The sequence below is a fragment of the Equus asinus genome, chromosome 5 (genome assembly GCF_041296235.1).
Source record: "Equus asinus isolate D_3611 breed Donkey chromosome 5, EquAss-T2T_v2, whole genome shotgun sequence".
Classification (NCBI taxonomy): Eukaryota; Metazoa; Chordata; class Mammalia; order Perissodactyla; family Equidae; genus Equus; species Equus asinus.
The window spans coordinates 34824596-34852249 of record NC_091794.1 but is presented as its reverse complement, the minus strand read 5'-3'; the positions used below and the strand labels follow the sequence as shown (position 1 = coordinate 34852249).

Here is a 27654-nt window from a genome sequence, read left to right as displayed (position 1 = left end):
GTTTTGGTGTTCCTCATGCCAGCGAAAGTGGTATTCCGCCAAAGTGCAGATCCTGTGTCACATGCGCCTGGAGCACCAGAAGTCCCCGGGACAGGTGCTTATGCGGCTCTTTGGTCAGAGGTGCCGGAAGTGTTCTTGGTCTCGATTTGAGAAGCCCGAGTTCTCCGAAGATAGCACCATGAGGATTCTGAACAACCTGGTACAGCGTATTATAGAGAGATTCTACACAAATGGCCTCAAGAAGGCTCGAGAGATACCCGTGAAACCGGAGGTGACTTTGGAAGGGTCCCACGACTCGATCAATTGTGAGGCATGCTCTCTGGGCATCTGTGGATGGGGCTTACCAATCTGCATGACACAGCCATCTGAAGGCCCTCTCTCCTACATGGAAATCGGGAGTTCCTCGCCTCGCATTGTTGACATGGATGGCCCAAACCGAGCCAGGAACCAGTCATCTGAGGCAAAAAAGACTCAGGGGAATGGGTATTCCTGTGCTGATAAGAGGTCAGGGCCCAGCCATTCCACTGCTAGGATCCTAGTGCCTGGGGCAAGCCCTCAGTCCAAATGGGAGATTGGCCAACAGCCCACACCAGTGGCAGACCAGCAGGCCACACAGGGAACAGGCCCACAGCCTTTCCAAGTTGCAGGGTCACTTCCCCAAGGGTGGACAGACCCACAGCCCATACAAGCAGTACTCCAACTACCTACAGGCAGGGCAGATTCTCAGTCCACACTGAGGACAGAACCACAGGCCCCCCGGAGGACATACTCTGAGGCCGTAAGGAGGGCAGGCCAACAGTCAACACAGGAGGCATGCTCACAAGCCATACGTGGGGCAGGTCTTCAGGCCACAAGGAAGAGAGGCCTACAGCCCACACAGGCGACAATCCCCAGGGCCACATCGGGGTTAGACACTCAGGCTACAGAGAGGGCAAGCCCCCCATCACTGGGGTCAAACCCACAGACCACACGGGGGGAAATCCCCAAGGCCACATTGGCGTTAGACACTCAGGCTACAGAGAGGGCAGGACCCCCACCACTGGGGTCAAACCCACAGACCACACAGGGGGCAATCCCCAAGGCCATATCAGCATTAGAGACTCAGGCTACAGAGAGGGCAGGACCCCCACCCCTGGGGTCAAACCCACAGCCCACACAGGGAACAGGCCCTATGGCTACACGTAGGTCTGGGACTTTCAGTGGAACTCAAGTTGCCTGGGGAAGTCAGGAGAGATGTTTACCCAGAAGGCCTTCGGACAGCTTTTCCAGATTTTTTCATTTAATGCCACAGAATGACTTAATTGATCAGAATTTGTTGTTCAGGTTGGGCTCTGCCTGTGTGATTGCTCTGTTTACCTTTCTTGTAGACAAATACTTTAAGTAGAATGATGAAAATAGCTTTACCTACTACTTCTCTTCTCTTGTCTTAATTCCATGGTAATCAATGAACCAGCTGTCATTTTAATATAATAGAGAATTTGTTTTGAGACCAAGCAGTGTCACATTTGTAGAATAAGCACTGGTTTCATGGCCCTCCTTTGCAGATAGTCTAAAACATGACCTAGCAGATAATGGACGCAATAACAAATGTTTGTTGAATCACTAAAAGGTCTTTGCTCATCTATTTATCCACTCATTCATCCACTGGTATCAATATATATAGACCATACCTTGACAAGAATTGAGGGTCATGAGTGTTACCAGAAGGTTCTTGTAGTAGGCTGAATAATGGTCCCCAAAGATGTCCATGTCCTAATGGTGAATTATTCACCTGAAGGTAAATATGTCCCTTACATAGCAAAAGAGACTTCACAGATGTGGTTCATCTAAGGATCTTTAGATGGGGAGATTATCCTGCATTATCTAGGTGGGCCCGATATAATCACAAGGGCCTTAGAGGAGGGAGGCAAGAGGGTCAAAGTCAGAAAAAGGAGATTTAACGATGGAACCAAAGGTTGGAGTGAAGTGCTTTGAAGATGAAGGAAAGGGCCAAGAAATGCAGGCAGCCACTAGAAGCTCATAAAGGCAAAGAAACAGACTGTCCCCTAAAGCCTTCAGAAGGAACCAGCTCTACTGACACATGCCTTTAGCCTAGAGAGACTGATTTTGGACTTCTGACCTCCAGAACTGTAACATAGTAAATGTGTGTTGTCTTAAGGCACTAAATTTGTGGTAATTTGTTACAGCAGCAATAGGAAACTAATTCAGTTGTCAACATCACCGCAGCCTCAGGCACTTATATTTAGGTATGCTTCAGTTTTAACAACAACAAAGAGCATTTTATAAGTTAGAAATAGCGATATACCCATCCCGTTTGGTTGTTCCTTTTCTCCACCTTAAACCCACCTAAATGTTCCCATCCTAAAGAGATTCCTTTTGATTTGGTGACCCCTGGAGCTATCATATTCTCTCACTTCCTCCAGCACTGCATTGGGAAGCATGTAAAAACTTGCCAACCCTGAGATCTTGTGATGCACAGCTACATCTTTCACTTCCTATTTCCCTCTGCCTGCAGGCATGTCTACATAGCTCTCACACTGCCATCTCTGCATTATCATGTTTAAGACCAAGATCATCAGCATCTCTGACTTCCCTGTTCCAATTTGCCCCACTCACCGAAGCTTATCACCTTAGAGTCCTCTTTAGCTGCCTCTCCTCCCTGTCACCAACACTTATTATCCCTTCTTCTGTCAAGTTGCTCCTATCTCTTTCCACCGCTTTTCCCTATCAATGCTTCTCCCCAACCAGTTCAAGAACTTGGATTATTGAAATAACCAGGAGATTTGGCAAATTGCAAGCATTGGAGGATATGAGAAATTTGAGTAGAATAACATTTTTAAAATACTATATATTTCTGGGAAAGAATGGAATATAGAATAGAAATAGCGAGGAGTCAACACAGAGAGGGGTTCCTATAGACAATAAATATCTTGAAGGAATTTGAAGACAGTGAAATGTAAGAGGCCAGAAAAACCAAGGATAAAAATATTTGCTCTTTTTCTGGCCATCTCTTGTCATTTCCTCTCAGGCCACTCCCACCAGCACTTTCCTTTTATAGATGCCCCCTCTGCCCAAACCACCCTACTGAACTTCTGCATTCCTCCCATTTTCATACCTTTTTTGTTCTTTCACAAAGAACATTGACCTGGGGACTAGAGACTTTAGTTCTAGTTTGGTTATATGACTTGGGGCAAGTCATTATCCCTGGGCCTCAGTTTCTCTATCTATAAAATAGGTTAGGGCCGGCCCCTGTAGCTGAGTGGTTAAGTTCACATGCTCTGCTTCGGCGGCCCAGGGTTTCGCTGGTTCGGATCCTGGGCACAGACCTAGCACCACGCATCAGGCCATGCTGAGGGGGAGTCCCACATAGCTCAACTAGAAAGATCTATAACTAGAATATACAAATATGTACTGGGGGCCTTCAGGGAGAAGAAGAAGAAAAAAAAGATTGGCAACAGATGATAGCTGGGTGTCAATCTTTAAAATAAAATAAAACAAAATAAAATAGGTTAACGTCTTCCAATTAAACGTAGAGGATTAAACACATGCATTTCTCTCTGATCTCTCTTGAAACCCCACTGAGTGACAGTAAAAAGGTTAAAAAAAAAAAGCCTTCTAGACACAGGGCAAAAGAATGGATGGAAGCTAGAAAATGGATGGATTACTGATAGGTAATTGACTCAGCAGAGTAGAGAGATCTGGAAGAGAAGTTAGGCAAGGGAAAACCAAGGTACAAGGCAATTCATGTGGCACAATTTCAGAAAGGCTCAAAAACTATGGACAATAAGTAGCTCTGAAGGTGGATACCGGGAAGGCTGAATGAGGAGGACCGGCTGAAAGCCTTTAGAAGAGTTTCCTTCCCCCACTCCTACGCAGTCTGGTAACCACTCTTAACTCACTCCAGGGAGCAGAATGGATGTTTATTCTCGGAAAATATTCACCCAGAGGGACTTTGGGCTCAGGAACTCGTGCATAGCTAAGGGAATGAGTGCCACCCAGCAACCAGAAAGATAATGAAAGTCTACAGACTGACTAGTGGGATGCCCTTAGCTCACTCCCAAACCTACCAGCCAGCCTTATATCCTATCCAGCCACCCCTCAAATCACAGAAGAATGGACGGTTCCTCAAACTGATCAGCTCAAGAGAAAAAATATACTTATACTGAAATGGGGCTGTAGTGGGGGGAGTTTCCTCCGATGAAATGTACAACTCAGATAGCCCCAGAGTAAAACCCATCAGATGCTAAAACCCTACAGAGCTTCCCGTAAGCTTTTTAAAGTCTCACATTTGCATTTGGACACATGTGCCAAGGAATTATCAAAGATTTGATGAATCTCCTAATGCGAAGGCAAAGAAAAAGAAAAAGGAACTAAGAAGAAACATAGATGAGTCCAGGATAAGAAAACAAACCAAAGAATATTTAAAAAGTAAAACTATTATTTATACTTAGAGAGATAAGATAAGGTATAATATTCATGAAACAAAAATTTGACATGACCTGGGGCAGGCCCCGTGTCCTAGTGGTTAAGTTCAGCATGTTATGCTATGGTAGTCCAGGTTTGTTCCCAGACACGGACTTATACCACTTGATGGCAGCCACGCTGTGGTGGCAACCCATATACAAAATAGAAGAAGATTGGCACAGATGTTAGCTCAGGGCGAATTTTCCTCAAGCAAAAAGAGGAAGATTGGCAACAGATGTTAGCTCAGGGAAAATCTTCCTCAGCAAAGCAAGAAAAATTGGACATGATCTTCTGGACAACCTTGGGTGAGGCAGCTGCCTTTGCTTAGAGGTAAGTCCTTGGGAGGGTCTCAACTACAAGCCTTCAGCAGGCAATGTCCCCAGAAGCTAGAAGAATGAAAGCCTTAGTCTTGAAAGAGGGGATCTGAGCAGTGCACCACAACCTCTGCTACAATCCACATCTTGCATCACTTGAATCCACTTGCTTAGTATAAAAAGTTCACTGCATCTGGGAAAAGATCCTCCAAGATTCTTTTCCTGAAGAAATGTACAAGAGGAAAGTTAGTGGGTAAACTAAGCCCCCACCACTGCATCTGACCTTGGGATGACAACTGGATACTTAGGATCTCCCTTTACTACCCATTCTTCATTCTCCTTACCCTGGCATCTCTGCTGTTTAGGTGGCTTAACTGATAGGGTTATGCGGCCCTTCAACCTTGAGAAGTTTAAGCCCTTGGTCTCAGTCTGTGGTGTCTGCATTTGTCCATCTACTGTCAAAATTGGACAGGGACATACCAAGAGATGCCCCAGCAGATCACTTGGGTGCTAAATATATTCTTTCTGCACCCACTGTGTAACAGCAGTCCTGTTTCCCTCTGATGATCAGGAGAGTGACTCTTTTTCTTGTCTATTGGTCTCTTGGCAAAAGAGCTCTGAAATGACCAGCCATAGTTGGTCGTGGGATTCTTGCTGTCTTCCTTAGTGAAAGCATTCCCCATCCAGGATCTCTAGACCTGCAGAGCCTTGAGTTTTGGTGATGGCACACACAAAAACGGCAACCAATTTAATGTGAGTGATGGTAAACAGAGTCACTCCTACTTTCACTTCTTGATTTCCAAACCCAAATATTCTACCTACTGGGGCCACAACATATAAAATAGTCATTGATTCAGTTTGTATATTACATCCTGATGGATGACGACTCATCTTTATGAGACAGCATCTCCAAGCTGCTCAATAGCTACATTTGTCATTGTTCTATCAGTCTGGAAGCTTCTGGGTGATGCTGTATTTGATAAAACCAGGAAATCCCATGGCCTATTCACCTCTGCTGGAACTATTTTACAAATTTGCTACAAATTTGGTTATTTAACTCATGTGATATTATGTGATGTATTAGTTTGCTAGCGTTGTGAGAGAGTATCTGTTCCATGTCTCTCCCCTAGCTTCTGGTGGTTTCTTGGCAATCTTTGGAGTTCCTTGGCTTGTAGAAGCATCACCCTGATCTCTCCCCTCACCTTCACATGGTGTTCTTCATAATGGACGTCTGTGTCCAAATTTCCCCTTTTTATAAGGATACTAGTCAGATTGGACTAGGAGCTCACTCTACTCCAGTACGACCTCATCTTAACTAATTACATCTTTAATGATCTTATTTCCAAATAAGGTGACATTTCAAAATACTAGAAGTTAGCACTTCAACAGATAAATTTTGAGTGGACACAATTCAATCCATAATATGTGGGATCTTGGGTTTGGGACCAAATGCTCCATAAGCCCTTGGAGAGTCATGCTGGTTGAAGTCCTGCAAGCAAAAAATGCAAGCCCATATCAGGAATATGTGCTGATTCCAGTCAAGATGAATCACTATCAACTCCAGGTTGGAAGGGGTATAATGTCATCAACTTGCCACTGAGAAGCTGGTTTGTCTACTCAAGGGATGATACTACACTGAGGACTCATCTACTGTTGGCAGACTGGACATTCAGCAGGTATATATACATCAACCCGGTGAGCTGATACAAACTCATGCTGTTGGGCTCATGAAAAGTCTCCATCTCTATCTCTATAGCTACTCCATTCACACACCCATAGTTCCAGTACCGGAGTGGCCAATGAGAGACGCTACCATCATCTACATTCTGTCTACTTGGTCTTTTAGTGCCTCTTCCATGGGGCAGGGTGGGGCTGCTTTCTGGTGGGCATTAAAATAAGACATAGAGATCTTCACATTTTTTGTGCCCACCCTTAAAGATCCATCCACATTCTTCTTTCTAAAACTTCTTTGTCTCTAATCTCCAAAATTTTTCCCTCCAGGCCTCTGATCAACCAGCTAAGCCATTTGCCACTGCACCTGAGTCCATATTTATTCTTATCAGGGCCATTTTACTTTTCAAATGAAGTGGATGAGCAGGTGTACCAATTAAAGCTCTGCCCATTGGGGGCATTTCTCCTCTCCACTGCCTTTCAAGGTCACCTCTGTTTGAGGCCGTAGTGCAGCCACAGTCTGTTTTCAACCTCACCACAAAATTGAGATAAACCATTGGTGAACCACAATTGGCCTTTTCCTTCCTGTGTTGACTGGTCATAAATGACAACTCTTCTCCCTCTCCACACATACACACGTGATCAAGTGTGAGCTGAGGGAGAGACACTAGAGGCCCAGTGGTGGTGGACTTGTGTGCTGGGCCATCAGTTCAGCCAGCTCACTTGTACTCTCTAGTCCTGACTTATGCTTAATCACGGCTGCATCACGTCCATATTCTGAAGGATTGTGCTGGGCCTGCTCAACTTCATGACTTAATGAGCCTTTCAGAGCCTATGCCAAGATGGGCATCTCTGGGCCCATCATCTTTTGACATCTCATGATCAAGAGTTTTACCTCTACCACAGCCAAGTAACTTATAGTAGTTGTTTGTTGAATGGCATATAATTCTCTGATGTAGACAGTATGGCCTTGTTCAGAACACAAGTGTTTAAATTGCATTTCTCCTAATGGGGATAGCCATAAACACCACATGGCAACATTTCCCACTACAGATAACTCTATATTAAAGGGTCTGCCAGATCATATGGCCCACGTGGCGTGGCTGCTTGCATTGTATTGTGGACCTGCTGCACAGCCCTTTCCTATTCTGGGTCCCATTCAAAGTTGGCAGCTTTCTCTATCATTTAGTAAATGGATCAAAGAAGTGTAGACTACTAGATTTTGTGCTTCCTTTTAGTGGTGGGAGGGTCAAGATACAATAATTTGACCTTAACTTTGGAAGTGTTGTCCTGGGCATGCTCTATATTACTGTACCTCTAAAACCTTTACCGATGTGGCAGTAAATCTTTGTAGGGATTATCTCCCACCCTGTGGAGTGCACGTGTCTTACCAAGGTCTCTGATGCACTTGCTAGTTCTTACCACCTGGTCTGATTAACATGATGTCATTGATAGAGTGGACCAATGTGATGTTCTGCAGTATGTCCATATGGTTCAGACTCTTCAGATTATATTATGACAGAGGGTGAGAGAGTTAATATGGCCCTAGGACAAAAGTGTAAATGCATGTTGCTATCCTCTCTATATGAATACAAAGTACTTCTGGTCCTCCTTGATAGGGATGACAAATAATGCATTCATCAGATCAATGTCCATATACCATGTCTCTGAAGCTATGTTAATTTCCTCTACCAATATCACTTCTGGCACAGCAGTTGTAATTGGGACCTCTACTTGGTTGAGTTTGAAATAGTCCAATGTCATCCTCCAGGATTTGATTGGTTTTTGTAGGGGCCAGACTGGTGAATTAAATGAGGATGTGCTGGAGAGTGCCACTTCTGTATCTTTTAGGTCTTAAGTGTGCCTCTAATTTCTGCCCTTCCCCCTGAGATGTGATATTTTTGGTTTTTTGATATTGTATCTTGGCTTTTTGGAGGAGGATTCCTCAGCTTTTCTCATTACAGTCGCTCTTACCTCACAGACTAAAGAATCAATGAGAGGTTCTGGTATCTATCACATGTGTTAGATATCACATGTGTTACACATTTGGAGATGGGTGGAGTGGAGTAGGTCCATTGTGAGCCTGACCTGAGCCAGCACTCCTTTTATTACCTGGCCACCACATGCTTCTACTCCAACAGTGGCCCATGATTTGTTTCATATCCCTGGGGATTAATATCAGTTCAGACTCTGAATCTACAAGCCATCAAAATGTCTGGGGATTCCCCTTTTCTTAGCATACAGTTACCCAAATAAATGGCTATACATCTCTTTGGGGAAGGAGTGGGAGTTTTCGTAGCATTCTTCTTCCTGGGAACCTAGCCTCTCTTTGTCAGTCAGTGAGTTATGGGTCTGAAAACTGGCTCAGGTCTTGACCAAATAAGGAGTTCTGATTTTTTTGTTGGGTCAGCTGCTCTCAGTCTCCTGATCATCCATTCTTGGTTTCATTTGATTACATAAATTGAGAAATACCCTTTGTGGCTGCCCACCTACTTGCCACCTACACAGAAAAAAGGAAATAGATAAAACTAATGGATTGGTCCAGAAAGCCCAATATCCAAACAATACAAGCTTCAGAAAGAGAAAACAGAGAAAATGAAGGGGAGGAAATAATGAAAGGAATAATCTAAAAATCTTTCCTAGGACCGAAGGACATACTTTTGTGATTTACAGGATCCAGCAAGGGTCCCCCCATACAATGAATGGACAACATACACATCAAGACACATCATCATGAAATTTCTGATCAGATATAAAGAAGACCCTAAAAAGCTTCTGGAGATAAAAACAAGACAAAAAAAAATACAGATATTACATAAATGTTCTAGAATTATAATGGCATTAGCCTTTTCAACATCTCAATATTTCTCAGAGGCATTAATGCTTTTGTCTCTTTGCATGTATCGTTTTCTGATTCTTGTACTGACTATCTCTTCCGACTTCCTTTTCCCATGTTTGTTTTGGTCTCCGCCTTTCATGTTAGGGGATTTCCTGAAAAATCTAGCAATCTTTGGCTCTCTCTCCAAGTTCAAACATGAAACGCTAAAAAGCTGACTGGAATATTGCAAGCTAGAAACAATAGAACAAAGCCTTCAAAGTTCTAAGGGAAAATTATTTCCAACATAGAATTTTGTACTGCCAAAACTTAATCAAATGTAGTTATCAAGTAAACTTCATTTTCAGAGATGCAAAGAGTCAAACTTCTATCCCCTTTCCTGCCCTGCATCCATTTTCAGGAAGCTGCTAGAGGATATGCTCCCCCCAAATGAGGGAATAAACCAGGTATTGTGAAGACTTGGAACCCAGGAAGTAGCGGCTTGAACACAGAAGAGAAACTAAGGGAGTTCTCAGAATCCTGGAGAAGCCAGATCCCAGACCATTGTCTGTGCAGCTGGCCTAAAAGAGAAACAAATCCAGCTTGGAGCAGGCTGACTGAATTTCTACAATATCTAAATTGGAAGAGGAGTCAGAGAAAAGAAGAAAAGAGAAGACCAGGGGATGTGAGAAGCATATTAGAGTAAAGAAAGTAGAATGGGGAGAGAATGTCTCTAAGGGAAAAATGAAGGGTTCCCTGAGGTATCTGAATGAATGGAAAAAGAGTTTAAGCTTCTAACAGAGTTTGGGGATGAATTAGACAGGAACATAGGAAAGTAAGCAGAGAAACAGAAAATGAAAACCAAGGCAATCACTAACTTCAGGGATAAAAAAAAGTTGTAAAAGAAAATAAATGCAATCAGAGAACTCTATATGGCTTAGCTATAAATAATATTCAAAAGGTGATAATATCAAATATCATGACTGAGGGGCAGGTCCATGGCCAGTGGTTACGTTTGCACACTCCGCTTCGGTGGCCCAGGGTTTTCCCGGTTCTGATCCCGGGTGTGGACATGGCACCTTTCATCAGGCCATGCTGAGGTGGTGTCCCACACAGCACAACCAGAAGGACCTACAAACTAGAATATACAACTATGTACTGGGGAGCTTTGGGGGGGGAGATGAAGAAGAAGAAAAAAAGAAGATTGGCAACAGATGTTAGCTCAGGTGCCAAACTTTAAAAAAAACGTCATGACAATACTATTTTAACAAAAAATTATGATTTAAAAACTGAGGAGCTGAGGGTATAAGAGAGCTAAATCTTTGTCTTGATGGTAGGAAATCAGTGGATAGTATTAAAAATTGAAATAATCAAGAAAGAGAAACACGGAGTTAAATACTAGAAGACACAGTTAAGAGAAACAAAAGTGATAGCTGCTGAGGGAATGAAGATTAAAGTTGAGAGGGGCTGGGAAGGGCCAATTTTTGGCCCCAGCATTATAGAATACTCTACTTTCTTGAGCTATGTACACGTATAACTTTGATAAAAATTAAAATTAAATGCCACTTTAAAAAATGGCTTATTAGATTTTCAAGATTCCTCCCCACTCTCACATTCTCCCCATTCTACTTTCTTTACTCTAATATGCTTCTCACATCCCCTGGTCTTCTGTTTTCTTCTTTTCTCTGACTCCTCTTCCAATTTAGATATTGTAGAAATGCAGAAGGCACTGTTTTTACTTTGCAAATGATAAGAAGTGTGGACTAACTACATAGTCCATTAGCTGCAGGCAGTACCAAGGGTGGGGCCGTTGGAGGCCTCCACGGTGGGCAGAGAAGGAGGGCATTGACTGTAGACAATTTGAAATCCATAGCCCATGAAAAGTTGTCTACTTGTTAATATCATCATGCGCCGCCAATTCTGAACAACATCAATGATAAAATACTCCCCGAAAATAAGATTTTGTTGGTCTAAATTCTAAAAATGCGGCGGTTACTGTTGAGTTTTAATACGTATGCAAGCATAACTCCAACTGATAAATCACACTGTGGACAGAGCTCCAGCCTCGAAATTCGATTACTTTAAGAAATTCCAAAAATGGTCGGGGGCTGAGGACACGCGCCCTCCCCAGGCGGGGCGGATCTGGGGCGCGCAGCCGGGGACCCGCGGTGGCCCGGGCCGCGCCTCTTTCCCCGTCCCCGAGTCCGCCGCTGCCGCCCAGAATCGGGACTGCGGGGGCAGGGAGCCCGGCCGAGCGGAGCTGCCCTCCAATGCCCGCTCCTGCCCGCCGGCCCCGGTGCTCACGCTTGGGGACGCGATGCGGCCTGGGCGGCGCAAGGAGAGAGGCGCGCGGTGAGCTGCAGGCCCGGCCGCCTCCGAGGACCGGGCCTCCGAGACCCAACGCCAAACAGGGCACAAATCGAAACCAAATGGCCCGCTCGGGTGATGGAGCTGGCTCCAGAGAGAAATGGAAACCCGCCTATCCGCCCCTGCCACCTCCGGCACCCGGTGGCAGCTTTAGGGGGCTGGATCGCCGGTCGGGAGGAGGGACAAAGCGGGAGGGCGGGCTAGGGTGGAGAGCAGAGCTTGGTGGCCCCGGCCTCGCCACAGCACCCCTTCTACCCTGCTCGTCCTTCTGCACCTCCTCTCTCCCTGCTTGTGCTTGGAGCGAAGCAGGAGTGTTTACTCTTGCCCTTGCCTTGACTCCCTTTTCTTGCCCAGGATGTGAGCCTGTAGAGAAGTGTGTCTCTGAAGCTAAAGGGTTTTGCAAAGGGGGTTATGATCCATTTAGAGTTGGCCTTCTTTCTCAGAGACACAAATGCCCCTGTCCCAAAGTTCTTAGAGAAATTTGTTTTAAACTGGGGCAGAGGATCCCCAAGCTCTCTGTTGTATGGAGGAGAAAGGTGTTAAAAAAATTAAAAAAAGACCCACTCGGGATGTCAAATGGATACATCACTGATTGATTTCAAATTAGATTTCCAGGATAACACATCCAAGCATTTGATGATTTTGTTTCAATGGCACCCGGTGTAACCATTCAAATGCCTAATAAATATTGTTTGATTTGTTGGACTTTTGTTGGGCCCAAGCTTCAGCTATCCCCACTCCCACCTGCATAGTCCAGGTGTAGTGGGGCCCAGGATGTGGCTGACAGCCCAGGAAGCATTACTCCACCGCCATGCTGTGGAATTAATTTGAATCCTGAAATAATGGATTGGATATTACTGGAGGGAGTAAAGTTGTGGAGAGAAATTCAGCAGCACCTCACCATGCCATGAGCAAACATTATCAATCCGGCCAGGCAGCCATGCTGGGATCAGAAACAGAAAAATGTTTATTTTATGAATGTTATAAGCACTGAGCTGATTCTCAGGTAAACAGAGATCTGATCTGAGAAAGCACAGCAAAAACACTCCTGTTAACAAAATTAGTCATCCCCCAAAATGGAAAAGTTTTTCTACGTATTGGTCGTTATAGTGCAAGGCCAAAGGCTATGGATTTCAAGGAAATGCTAACCACATCCAGTGGTCTTTTTTGACCTGCCTTTCACATTCTCTGTCCCCATCTAACCTTCACATCTTCATCCCTGGTGAGTTCAAGGCACTTTCAGCTGGAGTATGATGGCTGAACATCCTCAGGCCAAGAAGGCAAAGGGAGAGAAGCCTCTGGAGGTTTGGAAGGACAGACTCGCCGGAAGTCAGAGCCAGAGGAGGGTTTAGAGAGGAATCTTGACCCCCCTCTTCCTCCTTCGCAGCACAGGGAGTGAGAGGAGGAGCTGTTTGATCCCTGTTGCCTCAGAGGAGGCCAAACTGCACTGATTTCCACTTAAGCATGTCAAGGAGTTGAACACTCAGGGAGGTGCCTTACCCTGCGTATTAAACTAAAAGCCTGGGGATGTGGAAGGAGGAATTTCTGAGGTTTATAGTGGAAAGTAAGGAGTGGTTGGGGGAGGGAGAGTAAAGAGGGTGAAACAATATAGTCTGGCTCCTGGAAACTACCAGATGACCTTAGAGTTACTTCAGGCAAGCAGTGTTCTAGTGTGATCTGACCACCTCTCTGGGGGCTGGGTGGCAGGGACTAGCAGGCGCTGATTGTCAGTTCAAGAGAGTTAGTGTGGCTCTTTCTCTGGAGACTCTGGGAAGCTGGGAAAGAGGGTTCCAGGTGGCTTAGTGGCTCAGATACCTTAGGGTGGGTCCTTAGAGACCCTCTAGTCCTAATGCATGTTTTAACAGATAAGGAAACCAAATCCTTGGAGGCAGAAGTGAGTTGCTTGTTAAAGGATAATTTTCAAAAAGGTGAAATGGTGTCTCTCATACAGATGCTAAATGAAAAGATTTCATAGATTTTATTGAGCTTATTCATTAATGAGGAAAGCAGTAAGATTTAAAACCAGCCCAAAGAGCATTTGAGAAGCTAGGTATGTATAAACAATTTAATGGCTTGATGGGTTATAAGCTATACAAAAACTAGTTTATGTTTATCAGGATCATAAACTATAAACTTTGAGGCTATTAGCTCCACTGGGAAGAAATTATTTGCATCTCTACTGAGCAAAATTTTCCAAATGAGCTTTTGCCTTATAGTGAACTAGAATGGTCCTGTAAACAGAAAGTCAAGTCTGGTACTGAAAGAATATCCAAAAATCTCTTTTACCTATTTCCAAGTTTCAGATGATCTTTGGACTTTGTAACCTGTCCAAGATCACACTGCTAGCTGCTAGCAGACATAGGATGATAGTTGAAGTCTCATTATGCCCAATTCGATATTTTTGTCTTTGCCACAGAATCCAGAAAGACAAAGATGTGCAAGAGCCAAATTGTCGATCAGAGAAAGGACTGCTTAGAGAAGTGGTGTATTCCCTACTCCCAATCTGCCAGCCCATCCACCCCCTTAAGGGGCTGCTTATGCAAACACTGACCTGTGAGGATGCTCAAACTGGGTCTTTGTTCCCACATTCCCCAAACCCAAGGCATGGTCTCAATACCCTCCTTCTTCCCTCCAGCAGGGTTCCTTAAGCATCCCATCCCCACCCACCCACCCACACTCAATCCTCCTACTGGACTATCTCTAGCTCCTTTTCTGCGTATTCTCTGGTGGAACCTTCATTAGAATTGTATCAGATGACACCTTGGCTGAGGTAACTAAAGAGATTTAAATACTGAATGTGCTCAGTTGGCATAGGTATCCAATAAGGTCCTTCCAGTTCTTAAATGCAAGGATTCTATAATAGTTTATCCCCCAAAATGGGAGGGAGAATTTGCATATAGGACCTGGAAGGCCTCAGGTGGCTTTGCAAAGCTGGCATTGATTTTTCAGCTTTAGGAAAACTCTAACTTCCTGGCTTTTCATGAGAGTGACTGATGCGGGGTCGGTGAGCCGAGGAGTCGAAAGAAAGATTTCTTAGACTCTCAAGGTCTGGCAGTAGTGCTCTTTTATTTAGAGAATAGTGTGGAATAGCATGGGGACAGGACCCATGGGCAGTCAGAGCTTCTGCTGCCGCCGCTTCTGCTGCCCCCGCTGGCATGGGGACAGAGCCCATGGGCAGGCAGAGCCGCTGCTGCTGCCCCCGCTGGCATGGGGACAGGACCCATGGGCAGGCAGAGCTGGTGCGTGGGGACAGGACCCACGGGCAGTCAGAGCTCCTGCTGCTGCCGCTTCTGCTGCCCCCGCTGGCATGGGGACAGAGCCCATGGGCAGGCAGAGCCGCTGCTGCTGCCCCCGCTGGCATGGGGACAGGACCCATGGGCAGGCAGAGCTGGTGCGTGGGGACAGGACCCACGGGCAGTCAGAGCTCCTGCTGCTGCCCCGAGTTGAGGGTTAGGGCTAAATTTAAGGCATAGGTATGTGAGTCATCTCTTTACAAGACAAAGGAAAAAAAAGTTAAAATGGTACCAGTGCCGGTAGGGTCCGGCCATGGGGCAGTCCCACAACTTTTAGATAAGAATCAAACCGGATTGAGTAAATGGCAGAAGTCACCGCTCAAATATTATCTTCAGCTAAAGACAAAGGAGGATTTTGGGGTGGGGGGTTAGTTACATGAGGTTGCCAGACAGTAAACAACTTAAGTTCTTGCCTTCCCCATTAAGAGTTTCCAGAGATAAAGCCATCCCCCCTTCCTCCTGGCGCAGAGAGGGAGGCATGGAGATTTCCTTCACAAATGCAATTGTCTCTGATCAAAGGGCAAACAAATTCCACTCCTCAGAGCCTGCTTCTTATCTGTAGTTTTAAAAGTAATCAGCCTAAAAATCCTCATCATAAACTGTTTTAAAATTAAGCAGCCTAAAAATCCTCATCAGTGACTATAATTGGCCCTCGGTATTCGTGGGTTCTGCATCTGTGGATTCAACTAACCCCAAATCGAAAGGCCTACAATGGCTCTGTCTGTACTGAAGATGTACAAACGTTTTTTTCTTGTCATTATTCCCTAAACAACACAGGATAACAACTATTTACATAGCATTTACATTGCGTTAGGTATTATAAGTAATCTAGAGATGATCTAAAGTACATGGGAGGATGTGCATAGGTTATATGCAAATGCTAGGCCATTTTCTGTGAAAGACTGGAGCATCCACAGATTTGGTATCTGTGGGGGTGCTGGAACCAATCTCCCATGGATACCGAGGGACAACTGTACTAATGTTCTTCCTTCTGAGAGGTCTCTGAGGATGACTGAGTTACTATTTGCCAAGAGATTTGAGAACCTAAGGCAAGTGACACTGAGCTGCTCACCAACTATGACAAGGTGTCTGCATAAACACCCATCCTTCTGTTCTTGCCAGATCTTTGTGGGTGGCAGAGTTTGGAATAATTTCATTACCAAAGTCCATCAGACTTGCCAGTGTCTCTCTAAGACTGCCTTTTTCATAATCATTGTGTTTGTTTATCTGAAATGGAATTCATATAGATAAGGAATGGGGATAGTGCAAGGGTAGCTATTAACCATTCAAAAGACAACACAATGGGAATGAATCATCTACCCCCACGCCCTGATTCTGAGGCTTGTTTTTGCATTGTTTTTATCCTCTAAATAAAAAGAAGGGAAAAATTCTAAGAAAGATAAGCTCCTTATGGCTAGTAAAGTTGAGAATCATCATGATACAATGTTTAGACCACAAGTCTGGGATGGAAGTGGGAACAATTCAGAAATGCTGTGCCAAATTCTCCTTTTGTTCTTTGGCTTGCAGTATGTTAGGACCAAGGGTATTTGAAAGATCAGCATTTTATAGGCTGAGAAATGAAGACCTAGAGAAGGAATATGATGAATACATGAAAAGCAATAAGAAAAGTGTGTGTGTGCATGTATATACATACATACATATGTATATATGTTGAGGTATATGAGGAAGCCATTTGGTTTAAAACTAATTTGGCCTGACCTGTTTTTATCCAGAAAGGCCTAATGTGGCCTGCCAAGCATGCCTTGTGTCTCTGCTTTAAACATTTACAAAGCAAAGAATGATGCCTTTAAAGATACGGATGAGTGCCTCCCCCCATATAAGCGTTTCTTTAAAGATACGCGTTTCTTCCCAGAAACTAATGGTCAAACTGACCCATTGTGCAGATGTTGTGACCACTGATCTGCTGTGTTAGCAAAACATCTTGTGACTGTAGGAAAAAGAGAGATTCCTATCATGTTTGATGTATGTTCTTGTTCCAACACGTTATATAACCACACTGTACACCTTGCTTCTTCAGAATGACTCCTTCCTTGGTGAAGGTGCTCGCTCGTGCTATATAGTCCTCAGACTGACTCATGTAATAAATGCATCCTAATTTTGATTTATAGATTGATTATTAACTATTTGTGTTGATGTTTCTGGCGTAGTCACAGCAGGATTTCACAGTAACCCAATGGAGACCACCTGGAATCTACATTGAACCAGCATTCAGTACCAATGAACACCCCACAACCCCAGCACAGCTTCTCTGCATTCTTCAAGCACCCCAGTGAGTTTTCATGAAACCTGAGCCTCCTTATTTTGTGTATAATGTCTAAGAGTTTTATATGAACTCTTTAAGGTCTTAAGACTAGAAATGGTACTGGTACATGTCCTAGGTAAAAGAAACCTAGGAGAAATTTCCTAGGCCAAAGGAGCCTAGGGGGAACTTTGGAGTAAATGGGGCAGGCTGACCTATTTAATTTGGTTTGAAATTGGAAATAACTGTGCCTGTAAAGTGTGAACAAATTGTTTGATAGAGAAATGAGAGTCTGAACTTGCTCAGCTCTGAAGAGAAGGAAGACTGGCTCTTTCCAGCTGAAAGGTGTTCTCAGGTGACTGAGAACCTAGTGGTAGTGTCAGAGGATCAACCCTTGTGACACATAGTGGTCCGATTTGGAACTCCATTATGATCATTCATGTTAGTTAATTAAAGGCTTGTCTGGGGATGCACGCATAAAGATTTGTTGTTGAGCTCTTTGAGCCCCCAAGGCAGTTTTAGATTGCTAGCAGGAGAAACCAAGGCATTTAAGATGGTGTTCATGACCTTTTATAGGGATTGGCACTCACAAACAGCACATTTATGACCCACTACATTGTCCCTAGAAATTGTTCAAACTTTGTAGTAAAACAAAACTAAAAGAAAATGGGAAATCGCACTTCTAAAAGCTGACCAGTTTCCAAACAGGCAGCCTCTCCTTGGACCTCTGGCTACTTGCAAGTGCGTGACAAAATGAGGATAACTGTAAATGAATCCTTGGATCAAGATAAACCAGGATAACTTAAAATTACAGTAGCCACTAGGGCTTCTTTGAGTTTCCAAAACTTGTCTTTTGCATACTAGGTTTAAGAGCTGCAGAACAGAGAAAACTTTAATCTCTAAAGAGTCAAGCACACCACCTACCAGCACAATTGCTTAAAAACTAAACATTCTGGAAGCTGTAAATACTTCCAAAGAATGGCAAAATCTTACTAAGCTTGTTTCATGTACTGAGGGCTTGGCTTGATAATTTTTGGGTTGGAAGCCTCAAAATACGGTTGGACAAAAATACGGTTGCACCCATTTTGTGGTCAGTGATGGTTGGTCAGAAATGCTGGTTGCATTCCATTTGTAGCTAAGGTTCCTACCAAACTGTCATCAGCCTCAGTGGAGTTATATTGGCCATTGGAAGGAATGTTCCAATTAGATAATATCATTTAGGAAGAGCACTTAAAAGCAAAGGCTTCAAAATTGCAAAATAACCTTGTTGAAAGTTTTGTTGCAAAAAGCAAAAAAATTAAGTTATAAGAGGTACCTAAAATAAAAGTCTACTAAGTCATCACTTACAGGCACTCCTGTAATCTACCTTCAAAGAAGAGCCCAATATGAGCCCCTCTCAGAGTTAACTGGGACACTGAGAGACTTTCTTAGAAACTGCTTTGTTAAAGATTAATGGAGTTGTTCAATACTGCCAAGTATAGATACTGTTTGTTCCAGCTGAAGCCTGATAAGATATTTGAAGGGATTTAGTAACTTACATCAGAAATTTGGCCAAATTGGAAGCTGATAGAGCCTAATAGGATTTTTTTTTAGGCTTCTTCCTTCAGTTAAAATAAAACTAAGTACTCAGAGAGAAAGAAGCAGCTTAAGGATGATGTAATTGGATAGGTAAATCAACCCGTAATATCATTTAAGTTACAACACAATTTCTGAGGAATTAAAAGAGACTGTCCTTACCTTACAAATCTTCACAAAACTGCAAGTGCAGTTCTAGAGGCAGTTCAGATTCTACCCTTTTTCTTCATCTCAAAAAGCTCGTAACCTCTCTAGGAACTGTTATCTAGACCATCACCAATTCCTAAGACTCAAGAAAAGAAGAAGGGAAAAGAAAGGAAAAATGGCTATAGAAGCACCCTTGCTCAAAATCTAGCATCTTAAGTGTCTTCTTCACAAACATTGGTAGAAAAGGCTTTAGCCGTCTAAGCAGATAACCTCAATTTATTCCAACTTCCAGAAACAAAATTTGGATTCAACTATTCTTACATAACTAGTGAGCTTTGTATTACTGTACCTAATTCATGGCAGTAATTTTAAAATAATAGCTGTGGAGTCTCTGTGTATGTGTGTCTATATATATGTTATATATATGTGTGATATTTTTTACCTCTGGATGATATAATTTCTAAAAGAGCTCTCTTTAATTGCCTTAAAGTAAGTGCTTATATAAATGTAATGGAAATTAACCCAAATGTCTTTCCATTTAACATGATATAAAACAATCTTTGCAAAGCAAAGAAATAACTTAGATTAATAGTTGACTTTGCCTAATGTCTCAAGAAGTTTCATAGGCAATATAAATGTTATTATTGGGACTAAGTAAAACTAAGTAGATATGAAAGAGATAAAATATTAGACATTAATTACTAAACATAGATTTATCTATCTAGCTTCATATTTCAGAGAAACTAGAAAAAACTTGGGTTTATTAATAAACATGTTTTGTGCCATGCTGAGAAATTTTCTGTGAAAAGGCACATGCTTCTAAACAGTATCTGTGGGTCTGCCAATCCAGAGGAGGCCAATATAAAAAATTATTGAAAGTAACATGTATATTTTCAGTAAAGAAGGCAAAAGGAATGGAGATTTTTTTTTCATTTGTTAAGAATGAAATTTATCCTAAAGTACTAGGAAGGAAGGAAGACATGGGACAAGGTCTGAATGTAAAAAGAAAGTTATAGAAGGTTTGTGGAAGAGGAACCCCGAGAAAAGAGTTTTGTGCGTGGTCAAGTTGGCTAAGATTGACATGAACTTAAGTGAGTAAGTTAAGTAAGCTGGTGCAAAAATTAGAATTTGGTTTCCTTTCTCTTAAAAGGGTAATTTTCTTGGAGTTTTGGTCTGCTCTTGATAAAGAGATTATGAAAGCTTTCTTCTTTACTTTTGAGTAATCTACCAGAAGGGTAGGGATTTTATGTTTTATCAAAATAAATTCCCTGTATTGTTTTTATCAGGTCTTTAATCATAGGAGCTACGGTTTTTCTTACAGCTATTTGATTTTCTGTATTTGCCTGAAAATCTTTAATTGTCACCATGGCTAAGTGGATAACTAAGCATTATTTCACAGCAAGCTATGATCTTGTTTAACCAAGTGTTTTAAAACCTTTTCATATTTTTGACAAGCTTCCCAAAAATTCACATCCTAAATGAAGTCTTTCTTTTGACTTAAAAGTAACTTTGAGAATTTCTAGTGGGGCCCTGGGACTTCTCAAAGAATTTGTTCTCTCCCTGTAAAGAGGGAGACACTAAACTAATTAGGCTTGTTTGGTATGTAAAATCCCTAGGAAACATTGTCAAATAAGTGATGCTAAGCTTCATTTATGGATATTCTTGCATGCATATATATTGTTAACATCAGTGTATTAGAAATTATATGAAATTTTTGAAAAATTTCTTATATGTCCTGGTATAATGTTATCACTTGTAATTCTAGTCATTATCTTAATCCTGCTACCTTAATTCAAGCACCACAGGAGGAAAAGGACCATGACTGCATTTTATTATATAATTTGGTTCACAGATGGGTCTTACTTAGAAGGTGAGCAGAGAAATTACTGGGCTGGATATCCTGTCCATCCTTGAGAATGCCCACTACTTTCCATTAACCTTGCTAACCCAGTAAAACATTTCCTTCTAAAGGCTCAAGAAATTGCCATGGAAGAAGAGGAACAAATGTGACAACAAAAAGGGGGAATTTTTGATACCACCATGCAGATGTGGCTCAGGCCCAATAAAAATAGTGCCTATTGGATGACAATTGCTACTGCTCCCGCATATTCATCAATTAACCCATTGGGAACCTGAAATGAGGATTTTATAGGGAAAACAATACTTTCAGAAACTTTCTCCCACAGTAGCTCATAAAGCCTATGCTCATTGTGCTATACGCCCAAAGGATAATCCAGGAAAACCACTCATGGGTCACAAGGCCACTTTCCCCTTCCCAAGGGACCCTTTGAGGTATGGCAGTCGGACTTTGTTCAAATGCCACCCTCTCAAGGGTATAAGTATATCTTAGTAGTGATCTGTATGTTCTTGCATTGGGTTGGGGCCTTTCCTTGTAGAAGGGCAATGGCTTTAGCAGTAGGTAAATTATTATTGGAATGGACAACTTCTGTTTGGGGAATTCCTACTAGATTACACAGTGACCAGGGAACTGATTTCACTGCACAAATAATCAAATCTATTTGTAATATTTGGTCAATAATGCGGCATTTTAACTAATGGCACAATTCAAACTCAATTGGCAAAGCTTTCAGAAGCATTTAATCTCTCATGGCCAAAAGCTCTTCCACTAGTGCTCCACAATCTTACACCTGTTGGTAAACATTTGCTGTCTCCCTTTGAAATAATAATAGGACAACTTATGCAATTAGATGAGGGACTATATGAACCAACTTTGCTCAAGGGAGATATATTACATTATTGTCAGGATCTCACTGAGACACTTAAAAGAAATGAAATGTTGGTAGCTGATTCCTTTCACAGTGAGCTCCTGAGAGATGAAGACCTTAAGGATCATGGACTACAATCTGGAGATTTTGTTTATTGGAAAACACACCAGAAAACGACTCTTTACAGCCCCATTGGAAAGGACCATCCTAGGATGAGAAGATAGAATCTGTTACAGACAACTGTCCCAAGACTCTGGACCAGGCCTGTATTCCCAACCTTGTATGTCCTCATTTAAATCCTTGTAATGCTTAAACTGTATACCCATTTTATAATTGCTACAATAATTGCTCTTGGTGAGTGAGTTCTTGGACCACATCTGTTCTATAATTATAAACAATGTAATTATAAAAAGTCATGTTAAAGCACATGTGCGATGTACAACAATCTAAAATTAATTGAAAAATTATGTAACCTATGAAATACTTTCTCTGTTAATATATGTTTCTATGCTTGTCCACAATATCCAATTGTTTTCCCCTAATGTGGATAACTGGGCAAATCAATGAAATAAAAGCCTAGCACCAAGGGACATGATGGACCCAGGGCAAGCAGCAACCACCCTGACACTGAGAAACAATATTTTGATCATCAATGCTTTCTATCAAAAGATTATTGATCAAAAGGGGAAAAATGATGAATAAATGAAAGCAATAAGAAAAGATATATATATATATATATATATATCAGGAAGCCATTTGGTTTAAAACTAATATGGCTTGACCTTGTTTTTTCCAGAAAGGCCTGACGTGGCCTGTCAAGCATGCATTGTACATCTGCTTAAATCATTTACAAAGCAGAGAATGATGCCTTTAAAGATAGGGATGTGTGCCTTCCTTCCCCCCCCCCCATATATGCATTCTTTTAAGGATAAGCCTGTCTTCCCAGAAATTAAGGGTCAAATTGACCTACTGTGTATATTTTATGACCCCTGACCTACTGAACACTGACCTGCTGTGCTCATCTTGTGACCAGTGAACTGCTGTGCTAGCAAGACATCTTGTGGCTGTGGTAAAAAGAGATATTCTTGTCATATTTGATGTATGTTTCTTGTCCCAAGATGGTATATAACCACAGTGTACACCACACTTCTCCAGAGTCCTTCCTTCCTTGGTGAAGGTGCTCTCTCAGGCTGTGTAGTCCTCAGACTGTTTCATATAATAAACTCACCCCAATTTTGATTTATAGATTGATTATTTGTGTCAACAAATCTAATTTGCCCAAGTTCACACAGATGTGTTGAGGCACATGATTTCGTGATTTATAGGGGATGAAGCAGGAGGAGCAAAGCTCTAAGATGTGAGAGATAGTACCTTGTCTGCTGAACTATCCCAGTGGTGAGGGATATTTCTCTGAGACTTGAGCTACAAAATAGAGCAGAGGCAGGAAGGAGTAATTTCAGCCTACTTCCTCTCTTCTCAGATTAAGCCTTTGCCTCTTCCCTCCCAAGATTTTGCCCTCAAGGCCTCCAAGACCTGCTGTCATTTCCTGCTGACCCTACTCCCCAACATTTTCCCCATGTGCTATCTCCTTACTCCTCCTCAGAAATAATAATAAAATAGCCATTTTTATCAAACATCCATTAGAATTGCCAAGCCCAGAGCACTCCACTTCTAATATCTTAATTAGTCTCCACCCAACAGTATGGCCAGTATTGTTATCCTCATTTAATAAATGGGGCAACTGAGGCTCATTGGGTACTGAGATTGAGTAAACAAGATCCCACAGCTGGTGACAACAGAGCTGGAAATCTTACTCCTAAACTTTCCTCTTAAGTACTGTGCTTTGCAGTCTCCCACACTCAACACCATTTTCTCAAAACCATGCCTTCTTTCATCCTGTTTCCCTCCCTGGTGACTAAATTCTACTTCTAGATAAGTGGGGCCCATTTCCATTGGACCCAAACTGGAATTAGAAAATCTGAGACAAGCAAGGGAATGGAGCAGTTGCATTCAGAGCCAAGAGAGATCTAAATATCTGATTTCGTGGACATTATGGGCTGCCTGTCTAGCATTTATTTTCTACTTTCTCCTTACAAAGATCAAATCTTTTCAGGAATTAACCTTTCTCTTACAAGGCTCACATGCTTCACCCCCAGCTCCAAGGAAAGGCCTCATTTGTCCAAGGGAAATCACATACCCCCGTCCAGTGATTGGTTCATAAATGAGCATCTGACACAAAATTGGTCAATGAGATGCAAGAAGAAGTTTGCAGGGAGCTGCTGGGAAAGTTCTTTCTCACTTTTCAAATAGAATTTAAAAGAGGTAACCCTTTTCTTCTCTCTGGACAGCTCACGCCCAGGATTAAAGTCTGGAATGTCTACAGCTGTCTCATTAGTAGGCTGAGATGAAACTTCAGAGGAAGGTAGAGCCAGGGCCACAGGCGTATGTGAACCCTCGATGTTTGCCTTACTGCTGGACTCTCTCATAGGAGCCAATAAATTTCCCATCTGTTTAAGCCACACAGAATCCAGGGATGAAGACTGAATCAAGAGTCAAGCAGACAATCCAATGGAAACATTAATCTGAAAGAGCTGGTAGGGAAGCAGAATATGTGGCAAAACAATGGGAGAGGAATAAAGATACCAGCACAGAGGAGGTTGCTGGGAGTGGAGAGTCTGAAGCAAAATCTAAAGAGATTCCTGGGACGTTGTTTCTGGGCTGTTTGTTGAGCAACTGATCCAATGGATATGAGCTTATTCTGACTCCTGGAATTCTCTTTCTCCTCTCAGTCCAAATCCCAGCCATCCTTCAAGCCCTAGCTCAAAGCTTACCTCCCATGCCCTGGGCCTTGTTTACTTCCCTCTGCTGAGACTTCTTTGGGATCTCTCTTCTTCAAAGAACATCTGTCATGCAGAATCTCTATGCATCTTTGGGTGAAAGTCTTGTCTTTTAAGGCCAAATGAAGTGGTATGTTTCTTTGTTTGTTTCTTCTCCCACAGAGCTGACCCCAGAGTTATTCCCAGAAATCACAAGAAAGTGAATGGGTTTGTACAAGATAGCGTGCTAAAGTTCATTAGTGAGGGAATCTCAGTGTTCATAATGAAATCCTCTGTCAACATGGCTCCTGAGTGCTGTCCCTCCCTAGGTGCTTGGTCATATAGTGCTGTCTCACAGCTAGCTTCAATGGGGAGCACCCCTCTTCCATTCCCAGGCTGTGCTGAGAAAGACCACAGCCCTGGGTCATAGAGAAGTTCCCAGAAATGATGGGAAAGGTGAAGGGCAATAGGACCACTCTGAACTTGTTTAGTACTTGGAATTGTGGAACATCTGAGCTGAAAGGAAGCTTAAAATTCACAGAACCACACTTTTTTTTTCAGTAGGGGAAACTGAGGCAGAAAGTGGAAGGAACCTGCCCAAGGTTCTATGTTTAAAGTGACCTTTAAACAATCCCCATCGAAAGGATGAAGAAACCGGAGCAACTCAGTCTATCATTTCCCTAAACACAACTCATTATTTTTTACGTCTCCTTATCACTAAAAAGCTGGGCAATTTGATGCTAACCAAAAAAGTTTTCTAAATAAGTGGCCATTTTTAAAGCACTAATCACTCATATTCCTATACACCTCTATAGTTAAAAACAAAACAAAACATTTTTATAGCCTGGGCTTTCTTAAAATAGTTTTCTGGGGGTAGAGATTGTTGCTTCTACTTTAGGAAGGTAGGAACCAATCTCAGCTCCTAGCCAGGGTCCCCCTTCAGATTCAGACCTGGAATTCCAGCTCCTTTGCCTGCTCCTGCATACGTTCCTTTCTTTCCCCATGGGACTGAGAAACGTCAACTTTGAAAACCAGTTCGATGCCTCTAGTGTTTCCAAACCCCAATTTCCCTTCACAGTGGCAGAGCTCCTGGCTTTTCATCAGCCCAGCTCTAATTCTAGACTTTGGGTCTAGACACCCCCTCCTTGTCTTTAGTTGACAGTGGACCCTTTTTAATGAGGTAGCCCAGAAAATACGGCCAAGTGTCTTAAATATTAATAACTTAATTTGTTTCCAAAACTTAGAGAGGGTGTCATGAAAATTAATGAGTGTGCTGGTGGAAATCAATTGTTTTCTGCAAAAGGTTCTCTAGAGTCATTGTGTAGGAAATTATATGGACTTTTTTTTGCATCTGGGATAATAAGTTTCTAGCTAAAGGGTATCTTTTGATTATACTTATGACACAGAAAATGGAGACTTAGTAAAAATATTCTGGTCTTTTTTTTTTGAAGAAAGAAGAAGTTTGGAGAAAAATAATCCCAAAGACTGAAAACTCAAAGGAATCATTTCAATCAAATGTTTCTCATGACTTTGGCTTGGGTATCTGGATTCCTCTTCAATCCTTGCACCTTTATACTCACAGCTGTGGTAAGTGGGGTTCTTACTGAGCTGGACACAGAGCTAGACTCAGAGAGAAAGAGAGATCTGCAGTAGGTCCCACAGTCCAGTTAGTAGAAGAGGTCCCTGATCCCCAGCCCATAATTTTTGCTGTAGTATATTGTCTGTCTTTCCTGCTCTCTCTTAAAAAAGAAAAAATTCAAATACTGAAACTGAGCATGGCGGTAGAAGTTAGCAATGTATTCATTTGTTCTGGTAAAATTTCCAAATTAATGTATTTTAATTCCATTGAATTAAGATCACAATCTTTTCCCACTCTGAATCCCCCCACATCTCAAATCCCCCAGTAGCAGGTGGCATCAGATGGGCTGTAGGCTTTTTTGGGGTCCCTCTATGAGGATGTTGAACAGGAGATACATTTAGTCTGGATTGAGTGGGACACTTTATGTCTTTCACATATCACGAATAAAATGCACAATTTTATGCAGAAATTTGGTAACATTTAAATACTCAATTTTTACTGCAATTTGAAAAGACATATTGGAACAGTTCAGTAAATCAAGTGAGAATTTGCTGACTTTTGATTTGGACGTACATGAAGGTTACCTTGTTTCATCCTTTAAAAAATTATTTATTGAAGAATTGAAGGAAAATTCAGATAAAAATTAGTGAATATTTATGAAACCATTTTCTCAACTTTTTTGTATGTTTGAAAATTTTCAGAATAAAAATTTGGAGACTTTTAAAAAAATTTATGAAACAGAACAGTAGTGAAAAGACAAGCAAGGAAATTGATAGAAATTTTCTGATATTGAGAGGCAAACTATAACAAAACTAAAAAATACTAAATGAAGCAATTTATTAAGAAGAAGAGAGAACTTTTCAATAAAATTCTTGAATAAGTTCTTGGATTGTTTGATAATATGATTAACAAAGTGAAGTGAATCATATAAACACATTAGAAAATTTAAAAATATCCTGTAGACTTGACATGGAATAATAATATCAATAAAAGATAATATAAAACTGATAATATGCGCCACAACAAGGGCATCAGCAATAAACTCATTAATGAGTAGTTTGATTCAGAATATTTAAGATGAGTCACTGTACAAGAAATCTGAAATGCCCTGAAAACTTCCTGCTCACATGTGAAGGAAACTTGGTAAAAGTTCCCCCATTTGACAACAATCCTAAAATTTTATATGGCATTATTAATAAAGAGTTATAAAGTGCAAAGGAACATTCCTAAACTGTCAATAATTTTTCCAAAAATTGATTAACCAAATTAGGGGAAAGCTATGTTATCTTTCTATTCTTTCTGTAGTAAGTGATGTTACAAAATTAAATAAAAATTTGATCAAATTTTAGGAAAAGTATTATAGAGATGTCACTCTATGTCATTTTTCTGGATTTTGTGGTATCTGCCAGCATGTTAAAATTTGTTATTTGTTTTGGTTTCTTTTTTCATTCTAAATGAACACTCACTTTCTCCTCTAAGTTTCTATTCTTTTTCTTAAAGAGGGCTGATCATATTTTATAGGCTTTGGACCCCGCCAAACCTGCTGCCTTCTGGCAGTGACAGAGGGAGAGGCTGAGGTGGAGTCAGGGAGGAGGGGGTGATATTTACTGGGACCTGAGGTATAGGT

The 27654-nt window shown here is 41.9% G+C and overlaps 1 protein-coding gene across 4 annotated transcripts in view; it reads left to right on the top strand.

Moving 5' to 3' along the window:
* Positions 1 to 27570, top strand: part of RTP4 (receptor transporter protein 4) — a 32182-nt gene extending 4612 nt beyond the window's left edge. For 3 of the 4 annotated variants that reach the window (XM_014843365.3, XM_070509237.1, XM_070509236.1), the window contains one exon: positions 1 to 27503. In XM_014843365.3, coding sequence (XP_014698851.1) covers positions 1 to 1384 — 1384 coding nt within the window. In that variant the 3' untranslated portion in view covers positions 1385 to 27503. The other variant, XM_070509239.1, reaches the window with a different exon arrangement.
* The last annotated feature ends 84 nt before the right edge of the window (positions 27571 to 27654 follow it).